The following is an 11,015-nucleotide window of genomic DNA, read 5'->3' as shown; positions in this document are numbered from 1 at the left end:
ATGCCGAGCATACGCGTTTTGGATGATGCACTGCAGCGTGTGGCCATTGAGCAGCTGAACGAGCAGCCCGCGCGCTTGGCTGCGGATCTGGAGGCGCTGCGCACTTGGATTAAGCAGCAGCCGCATCTGCGCGCGCGTACCGATGATCAGTTTCTGGTTGCGTTTCTGCGCGGCTGCAAGCACAGCCTGGAGAAGGTCAAATGCAAGCTGGACAAGTTCTATACGCTGCGCACGCAGTTTCCAGAATTTTATACCATACGCGATGTCGACAGTCAGCGGCTGCATGAGCTGCTGCGCTTGGGGTAAGTTTCAGTAGCAGCAGCAGCCAAACTTTGTGGCAAGTTTTGATGTTTTATGCACAGCGTTGGCTTGTGGCTGCCACAGCCGCTGCATGGCAATGGACCACGCATTATCTATGTGCGCACTGGTTGCTATGCGCCGGATCAGTATCGCTTCGAGGAGATCATGGGCCTGTCGCATGCGCTCAGCTCGCTCAGTCTGCAGTACGATGACTACGCCGTAGTGCACGGCTATGTAACGCTGCTGGACTTCAGCGACTACTCGGCAGCGCATCTGCTGCAAATGACGCCCAGCGTGCTCAAGAAGATGGCGGTGTTTGCCGAGCAGGCAATGCCCGTGCGCGACAAGGGCCGCCACATGATCCATACCAATGCGGTCTTTGAAAAAGGTTTCAATCTAATGAAGTCGGTGCTGCCCGCCAAGCAACGCGAACGCGTAAGTTGCTCACACAGCTCATGGCCAACGCTAATTAAGTTCCCACTCCGCTGCAGATCTCGGTGCATGGCAGCAATCTGGACTCGCTCTATGCGCACATACCGCAGCAGTATTTGCCCAGCCACTTGGGTGGTCAACAGGGCAGCATTGAGCAGCTTAAGCAGCTGAACTGGCAAACATTTCTGGAGCGTCGCGATTATCTGCGCGCCGAGCTTAACTACGGCGTAGATGAGCAGCTCAGAACTGGCGATAAGCCCATTGACTATAACAGCGCCTTTGGCGTCGAGGGCTCTTTCCGGCTCTTAAATTTCGACTGAATTCAAAGCTCATAAATTCATTTGGCTTTTATTAGCGAAGAGTGTGCTCGCGTTTTTATGAATGGCCCCCCACGCCCACTGCTGGCCAATAAAAAATATATAAAGAAATTCAGCTGCTTTGCTTATTTGTTGTTTCAATTTGGCCGTATCAATGAAATAATCAGCTGGCTGGTCATTCAACTTCCTTGAACGCCCACACAAACAGCAACGTGGCCAAAACAAATATTGGGTATAGCTAAATAAATATAAAAATGCATTCATTAGTTAAATTTCAATTTATCAATTATTATTATTTAATTTTAAAGGCACTAAATTTCATTTGGTATGCTTAAGTTCAATTTGATATGTTCAAGATAAGTTAGAGCGATTCTCAAAAGATAAGCTAAGAATTTATTTGATTGCTTATTGTGCCATAAAATTGCCAAGCAAATGAAACAGAAAATGTTTGTGTCTAAATATTTGCATTTGATATTATAGTTTAGCTTTATAATTTTCAAGCATACTGAGCGTATACTTAATTTAATTGGCTCTGTTACGGTATGAAAATTAAATTATATTTTTTTAAATTACAGCTGAAAATACCTCATTACCTTTCAATAAAATATACTATATTAATTTATATATAAAAATAGCTTTTATCTATTACAATTTGTGTATTTTAGACACCCTGTAATTTTTCCAGAATTTTTACATGCCTATGCGCTTGATTAATTTTGTAATAATTTGATAAATTTCGCAAGTTCTGCTCAAACATTTATTTATGTATTTTGTTTACGGCGGATTTCAACAAGAGCGCGTCCGGCCATAAATTCAACTTGCAGCTTGGGCAATAAACAAATGTGTGTGAGTGTGAAAAATGTTTGTGTGTTTGTGCTTATCGGAAATGGCAACTGTGGAATTTTGTTGTTTAAAGATCAATTTATATTTAAAAAGAACTGAAAAGAGGCGCTTGCCTTTGTTTGCTAATCTGAAACGCTGGCGAGCGTAGCCAGTTGATTAATTTGTTAAAGTGTTGCAAATTGCTGGCATAAGTTAGTGCAGTAACTAGACAGTGCTCAAGTCAGAATGTGGCTCAAAGTGTTGTTATTAATACTGAGCATAGCTCAAGGCACGCTTGCATTTGATGAGGCGGAAGCGGCTGACTGCGAATCCAGAGCGACAACCAAATGTTTGATCAATGCGGCGCTAGCGAAGCCAAACACTGCGGAGTGCAGCGCTAATGCAGCCTATAGAATCATCCGATTTACCGATGAGTTTCATAAAGATTCGGGCGTGTGCAAGTTGCAGAAAGATCTGCCGCTGGCCAAATCATTTCTGGCCATATCCAAATCGCTACGCGAGTACAGCGACAAGCTGACCAAGTCCTGCATCAACAGCAATAAAAAGCAAAAGATGAACGTTGTATGCGCTACCAAGTTCATGGGCTACTACAAGATACTGCTGGAGCAAAGCTACAAGGGCCAAGAGCTGGCGAAGACAAGCTCCATGGTGACCGGCAACTGCTTTGCCGAGTACATGTCCGACTATGTGGCGCACTATGTCAAGGAAGTTCAACAGCTGCGCACTTGTATCCATAGGCCATAGAAGCCTCGCAAGCAAAGGGATGCTCCGGCTGAAAGTTACGTGTAATAAAGTTTAATTTATATATTTTACTTTTTTTTTAGCAAAGGGTTGAGTCATAAATTTCAGCAGCAAAGTGTAAACAAAAGTGGAAACAGTTTGAGTTGACAGCGCCAAACTGTAAGCTGACATGGCTGTAGCCAATTTATTTATAACATAAAGTATTGTTATAACAACATTTAACTGACTACGCCCATGCTCAACTGTAAACTGTAAACTGAGTCTAGGTAAACGCCGGCAGCAGTTAGGGCCAGTCCAACAACTAGCTATAGCTGTAATATATAGCTTTATATATATATTTATTAAATTTATGTGTAAAGCGCAGCTGCTGTCTTTTGATTTATGCGCTCGCAAATATTTGCATTGCGTATTTAAATAAACCAAGAAGCTTTTTCATTAAATTCATAGAACTAGAAACTAAATAAATATTGTCTGCAGTCCCCGCCCCTAAGCTTATAAATCAAATTTGCCCGCAATGAAATGAAATTTGTTTTAAATAAATTACTAAGCTGCATTTATTGATGATTCGCGCAAACACAACAACAATCTTAAACAAATACCAAGCATTGACAAATATACAAAAATTGCTGTTTATTTATATTCAATTTGTATTTTGCTCATCCGACGTGTGCGCCCCATTGACGTCAAGGGCCCAATGCGACGAACGCGTGCCACGTTTGGGGGCAGCAATCGCCAACGCCATCGCCATCGCCATATAATCTACACTAGCTGGAACTAACAGACAGTTTGACGATGCGCATACGACCGACCGACCGACCGACCAACAGTTGCTTACGCTTTGACCTTGAAACAAAATCGAAAATCTCTGGCACTGAAATTTGTCTTGACTTGGCATAAATAAGGAAAACATTTACAATAACCAAGCAGCCAGCTGGGCCAAAAATAATTGAATAATGCACGCCCCGCACGCCCAACCCTCGCTAAGCGAAAACAATAACAAATTCAAACAGCGAGAGCAGCCAAATTGATGAAAATTTATTATATTTCGAAAATCAGCCATAAATAAACTCATCGTCAAACGTCAACTTGCCCCAAAAGCAGCAGCAGCAGCAGCGGCACTCGAACTAGCCTAGAGAAATTCTCGTTGCTGTTATTAACCAAAACCAAGAACGCAATTTTGTAATGGCCAAGAAATCAAATTAGCAACAGTTTGTAGCCAAAGCGAAATGGGTGGCTGACTTGACTGACTGACTGGGGGGTGGTCTATATAGTAAGTAGCATCAAAAATCGAAATTGAATATGCCTTTTGTGAATTGGAATAGTCAAGTGCAATTGACGTGCACGCTGCGCTCTTAATGTAAACAACAACAACAACAACAACGAGAGCAACAACAGCAACAAATTGTTCTTGCCCATAGATACAAGCAAAGCGTATTTTCCAATTACTGACACATAGATGAACAACAAAGTGGAAATATGATGAACGCTGCGTGAGGTCAGTTTGCTCCCACACACACACAAGCACACACACACACAGACCTTTTTTTCCAGCTGACAACCCCCGTTGGCGTTCAGGTAATATGAATTTTTGGCAAGCGCCCAGCCCAGATACATTCAATTTCCCAGAATTTCTCATTTACTTTACTTTGTCTGTGCGCTGTGTGTCCCGCCAGGGAAGCTGCTTAATAAGCTAGAAATTGTGCTTAAAATAAAGCTAAACAAAATTATGAATTTTTACAAATTGAAAGCACAAACTAAACAAACAAAATTGTGCTGCAATAAAAACAAAGTTAAAACTTTATAACTTAATAAAATAAAGCAACAAAATGACTTTAAAATTGAACAATTGTTTATTATTATTAAAAAGTCAAAGCTATTAACTTTTAAGCAGCAATTTTATATTTATTTTTTTTATTTATTTAATTTCAAAAATTTTTTAAATTAATATTAATATTAAAATAGTTAAAAATAAACTAATGTTGACAGCAAATAATTAATGAAAATAAGACGCACTGTTTGATTTATACAAATAACGTAGCCAACTAGACGTATGCGCAACCTGCAGGCCAACACTGCAAGCAATTGGAGAAAATAGAAAAGCGCTGCGGCCAACGCTTGTGGCTTGTGGCTTGTGGCTTGTGGCACTGTCGACCCACTTAATTACCAATCGCTAGTCAGCCATCAGTTTGCTGCTCATTAGATCATTAGTTTTTTTTTAATAACAGTCGCCCGTCAAAACAAACAACAGCCGAAAAAAACACAAAACGAAAGCAGAAAGAAACGTGTGAGAATAACAACAAAACAGCGAAAAGTGCGTCAGAAATGCAAAAATTTTAATTTAATTTGTATAGATGAAGCGCTGGGCGCTTTATCTGTATTTTGAGTTCGCTTTGCTGCTGCTGCTGCTGCTTTTGTTGTTTTTTATGTGCTTGTTTATTTGTCAGAGGATTTTAACCTTTTGCACGTCAACACAAGTTGGCCCAAGTTGCTTAATAAATTGACTAACTGCAGCTACAAGCGGCTGGCTCTGCGCGCTTGTTGGCTGGTCACGTAGACAGCGATTAGCTTAGTGCAAGTTAAAGTATTTAATGTTGGTAGCAAACAAAGCGCTAAAACTTTGAACTAATAACAAATGCAAACTGTTAGTTAAACCAAATTTCTAAATTAACCTGCAGCAATTAAATGTGCAATTTTTCCATGCAAAGCAAACTATGCTAGTCGCTTAATATTTAGCTTAAGCTTAGTCAAAAGCTCGTTTGCTTGCTTTGGCTTTGGTCGCTTCGCTTCGCTGCTGTTGCCAAGCGGCAGCCAATGACGAAATGCTGATCGCTGTTTCATCTGTGAGCTGCCGCTTGGCAACAGCAGCAACGTCACCGTTTAGCAACGCTTGTCCACTTTGACGTAAGAGTGTTAACCATGGGCTGGGGGGGCTGTGGGGGTAGTTGGTGAAATGTATGCGCTTCGAGTTTAGTATGAATATTTACGCGTCGTCGGCGTTGCCGCCAAGAAGGAAATGAATGTCAATTACTCACGTACGTATACATACAGGCATGACTGTATCTGTGTGTGTGTGTGTGTGTGTGTGCTACATCTGTTTATATGTATGTACATAAATTTCGTTGCTGGCGGTCTCTTGACGACAGCAAAAGGCGTTCGCTCGATTGCAGCAATCGCACGAGTTTAGTTTTGTTTTTTGTTTTTGTCGCAGCGAAATGAAAGTAGCAGCCACAAGCGGCGGCATTTGCATAGGCGCCACAAAGTTTCGTTAACCTTTGAGTCGCACACACAGACAGACAGACAGCAAGAGATACAACTATATATATATTTGTATATAAGTTTGTTTGATTGTCGCTTTGATTGATGGCGCTAGCTACGGTCAGCGCTGTATGCTAATTAGATTCGATTCGATTCGATTTTATTTATTTAGTTTTGTCTGATTTCATTGAACTCTGCAGCTGCAGCTAGAGCTGATCTGATCACCCTTCATGTAAATTGACTAGAGCTAAAATTCAATTGCAATTCAACTGACTCACGCGCGTGTTGGCAAAAACGCAACTTTTTCGCTTTTGTTTAAACTTTTTATTAGTTTTGTTTGCTGTAACTGCTGACGCAAAAGATTTTCTCATATATCAATCATATACATATTTTTTTATATTTGTTAATTACTAACTGTAGGCTAATGTGCCAAACAAGTTTTGCTAATTGCCTTAATAAATATAATTTCAAAATTTGCCGTCCATCATTTGCTTTTAGTAACAAACAGCAAATGACGTCAAATGGTTTAACAATTATCCTTAGAGCCAAACAACTCAACACGCCATCAAATGAGGCACATGCTCATAGATTACGTGATCTCGTGCTCATCTTTTGGGTTTGTTAATGTGCTACGCATACGTCATGGCTATGGCTACGGGTCCGTGTCCGTGTCCCATGCGTGGCAGGCAACGTGTCTGTCGTCATATTTGTGGTTGCCACTGTCACCTGGGCAACGTTCTCGCTACGTGACTTTCGCCAGCAACGAGCGAAACAAAAGTTGCAAATTTGTTAACTGCTTTGTGCTCTGCCCCGTCATGCAAATTCACATTTAATAGCCCAGGTCCGAATCTCATATCACATTGCACATTATTTCATCAGCCAACCGAATTGCTTCAACTATTTAATAAGAACCAAAGCTGCTGAACTTTCGCCAGCTCTAATGTTAGTTAGTTGTATATATAAAATTGGAAATTATGTTTATCAAAGCGAGCAGCGAACACGCCCAGACGCTCAAAGCTGCAGATACAGATACATTTAGTAGCTGTAGCTGCAGCAAACTGTGGAACTCATAAAAAGCTTCGCGCGTCTGCTGTTTAAATTTATGACTAGCTGAGGCAAGTGTGACGCTGATAGATGATAAAGCCAACAGCCACCAAATACGAAAAATGTTGTACAACAAGCAGCAGCAGCAGCAGCAGCAGCAAGACTAAAGTCCCTTGGCAGCTTTAATGCCACAGCAAAGCTGCAAGCATGAGCGTAGCTTGGCTATAATTTAAAGGGGCGGCAGGCAGTATTTATTATAGACGAAATCAGAGCAAAGAATTCGCTTCGAACAGAGAATTCATTTCACAGACCTCACACATTTGTCAGTTGACTAATCCCTCTTCACTCTTTGCTACTCCAATCCCAAACTCCCTCTCCCCCTCTTCACTCTTTGCTACTTCACCCACCACTCTATCATATACTACACTTAGTTTTAACACAGAGGTAATATTTATATTAAACTGACAATGTCCCATCCTAAACTTCAATTAATGCCTTTCAAGCAGCTCTTAAATAAATAGAAAAAAATTTTATAATAATAATTTTGCTGAATTTTTAATAAAACAGTCCCCAATCCTCATGCCACAGCTGCTTTAAATTCTATATACTATATGTCTAGTATTTAATTCCAATGTAAGTTTTTGATTAATAAGCAGCGCTAAGTACAAAAGTTCCCAAACCCCCCTCTGCGCTTTGCACTCCACTTAGCTACGCCCATGGCTTTAAGTACAGTGTGCGCTCGCTAAATAGCAGGAAGAAAATTGTATAAAATATATGCAAAGTATTTCATACAAATTTCGCTACAATTTTGATTAACAAAACTCTAAAGTTTAGACTTTGACGCAAGTGCTGATGCTGGGTGGGAGGGGCGTGGGGTCTGGCACTTTGGCAACTTTGGTTACAATTTTCCAGTTGGCGTTTTCACTTGGTGGCCATTTGGTGGCAGTTGGCAGTTAAGCCAGGCAAAGCGAGCATATTAACATTTTGAAGCTGAAACTTGATTTGGATTTGGAATTTCATTGTCTACTGGGTGTTGTTGCTGTTGTTTGTTTTGCATTGCGGCATGCTTGGTTGCATGCAACGCACCAAAGAGTGACAATGGCACAGATGAAAATCCAGGGAACCGTATCCATAACCAAAAGCGCACAATGGCGCCCAGTTTAGTGAAAAGTTGAGCCCATTTTTTGCTTTTTTTTTTTTTTTTTTGTTATGTTGTGTTTAAGCCCCCAAAACAAAAGCCCAAACAGTTTCAATGTGTGTGTGCATAATTTGCGCTATTGTTACCATATGCAGAACCAGTAACAGTTAGAAAGAGAGAGAGTGTGTGCGTGTGTGTGTGTGTGTGCGAGAGGAAATGCTAGACAATACCGCTCGCCAGTTGGTGGCTGCAATTAGTTTGCAGCACGAGAAACAAAAAGAAGACAATTTCACCTTTGTGACTGGCGAAAGTTTCATGCTGCGAGTGAGATCGAGTTCTAACTGCTAACTAATAAAATAAAGCAATGCGCAAAGCATAAACTAAACTAAACTGAACGGAGCTGAACTGAACTCACATTGGGCTTGGGCTGTCAATGTCGCTTTTGTTGCTGATTAAACCGCAAAGCATCAAACATGGCAAAACAGACAGCTCGACAGACAGACAGACAGTTAGACTGACAGACAGGTAGACAATGAGTCGTAACATGACGCAAGCTCCATCCCTGTAAGGGCTGCAAGAAGCCCCGCAATGCGCTGCACAGTGGGCGGCGGCGTTGGCAGCAGCTGCCAAATGGGCAAAAGCGCTAAGTCTAAGTGCTGAGTGTTGAGTGTGTAGAGGGGGGTAGGGGGGTAGGGGGGGCCGACTAACACCGCATGCTACAGGCAATTAAACAATTGTAAACCAATTGATACACACGCTCATTAATTAAATTAAATGATGTAGAGAAACAAGCTAAACGAAGAGAAAAGCAACCACAGCCAGCTAGCCACACCACATGCGCTGCTGTTGCTGCTGCTGTTGCTGCTGCTTCTTCTTCTTCTTTGACGAATGCTGATTGAAGCAGTGGACACACCAAGGGGCAGCAGCAGCAACGCGTTGCAACCGCAACAATCAATCATGCCAATTAGTTTTAATAGCTCCAACAATGCACAGTAGCCAATCCAGCTGCAGCCAGTTTTAGCTATAAACTGTAATTAAAGGCAGTAGAACCAGCCACTAGACGTGGCTCAAGACGAAGACTGCAGCCAATTGAGGTTCAAGACCACAGCACAGCACAGCACACAGAACTTGCCACACAAATTGTAGCATGACTAATGCCAAGTGGCAACTACTACTGACCGATAAGCATTCGAAAGTTCAACCCAGCATGTTGTTTATCGAAACGTAATTAAAATTTTGATAATGTTGCTCTAATATCAAGCATTGAACTTTTACTCTAATAATTTTGTAGGTGCGTTGCACTCGCTTTAACTTTTTCACTCTTTTTGTTTAATAATCGTGGCACATAATTATTTAAAAATTATTATTATATTTTAAGCATTTTGTCAATATTTCGACAGCTGTCGACAGCGCGTATCTTAATTGAAATTTAATAACTTGTCAACATGTTTGCAAGGTAAACGAACTTACCGTTATACATATGCTGGCCATATACTGTACTATATATATATACATAGTCTATATGCTTAGCATAAAGCTGGCAACAAATATAAAAGCGACGCATGCAATTTTAAGACTAAGTCAATCAATGTAAAGATAATATTATTGCTGCAAAAATAATGCTAAGTAATTGTAAATGTAATTATAATTATTTGTATTCATTTATTAATAATTAAAGCATTATTTGTTTGGTGAACTACAGCAACGATTACTGTAAAGCAGAAATTATTGTATAATTGTAGTAATTATTTATATTTCATAGCTAAACTAATGATTACATTAACATTACTTTCGGCACTGTTTAATTATTTAATTATTAGATTACGAATTATTACGAATAAGCAAATATCAATGCGGAATTTCTTGAAATTATTTAAAATAATTAAATTCTAATTGCAAGTAGTCGAATTTCTATACTATTCCATATTATATGCTTCAATATGAAATTTAGACATAGCTATCATATAAACTTATTTAAAATACTTGAGCGACTAGTTTTTTATATTTCATAGCTTAACTAATGCTCACATTAGAATTACGTTCAACTGCTTTAATTAACATAACGAATAATCAAAATATCAATGCGGAATTGCAAAGAATAAAAATTAAAAATTAAATACAAATTTAAAATAGACAAATTGCTATACCATTCGCTATTGACGCTATGATTCATTGTCATTCAATATGAAATACAATCTTATTTTAAATTCCATTACTTAAGCGATAAGTTCTATTTTAAAATAGCACTGATTTTGATTATTTTTATTTACTATTTAGTGCTTGTCTAAAATTTGCGTTTACTTTGCTTTTTTTTTCTAGGCTGGCCTGGCCTGCTTAGTTATCGCCGCTGATCGTTTGTTGACTTGCTTTTTATTTTTTCTCTACTATTTTTATTTATTAACGTTGGTCTTTTTACTATTTTTTTTTTGTTGATTGTGGGCATATTCACCGTTGCTGACGCTGACGCTGGCTGCAGTTGATTGTTGGCCAGCGATTTGTTGCCAAGCGAAACTTTCCTATTTCGTTGTTGTTGTTGTTGCAAACTTGTTGTGCGACTTGTTGCTGCCTCATAATCAACGCTAACGATCGCGTTGCCATTGCCAAGCTGCGCTACAGCGAGTGGGTGTAAACGGCTATGCAGACTTTGGCAGTCGCTTTGAGCGCAGGCAACTGAGCGAAGTAGCGCATTGCAGCTGTAGGTTGGCCTAAACTTCGGAGTTGTTGTCGTTGGGTAACAAACAACAAACAACAGCTGATGTCTGTTGGCAGATAATGATGAATAACTGTGCTGTTGAATTGAGAGAGTGCAGCGCAGCGACGACTGGTGAAATTTTCAAATGTAAGTCGTCGCTTGCGTTGCTGCGATAACATGAAGCTTGAACTAAAACCAGGCCTAGCAAACGAGCCAACCAGTTAACCTGTCTCCGCGCCTGGCCTGGGCCGTG

General features: G+C 40.2%; 1 protein-coding gene across 1 annotated transcript; it reads left to right on the top strand.

Annotated features, from left to right (window-relative positions):
* On the top strand, window positions 1-1,132 carry LOC108599322 (alpha-tocopherol transfer protein-like). Its single transcript, XM_017986125.1, has 3 exons — window positions 1-302; window positions 363-735; window positions 792-1,132. Exons 1-3 carry the CDS (start codon window positions 1-3, stop codon window positions 1,050-1,052), a joined length of 936 nt encoding a protein of 311 aa, XP_017841614.1. The 3' UTR covers window positions 1,053-1,132.
* Window positions 1,133-11,015: the final 9,883 nt, after the last annotated feature.

Source organism: Drosophila busckii, chromosome 3L, assembly GCF_011750605.1.
Source record: "Drosophila busckii strain San Diego stock center, stock number 13000-0081.31 chromosome 3L, ASM1175060v1, whole genome shotgun sequence".
NCBI lineage: Eukaryota > Metazoa > Arthropoda > Insecta > Diptera > Drosophilidae > Drosophila > Drosophila busckii.
The sequence above is the reverse complement of the archived record's forward strand: the minus strand, read 5'-3'. Positions and strand labels throughout refer to the sequence as shown.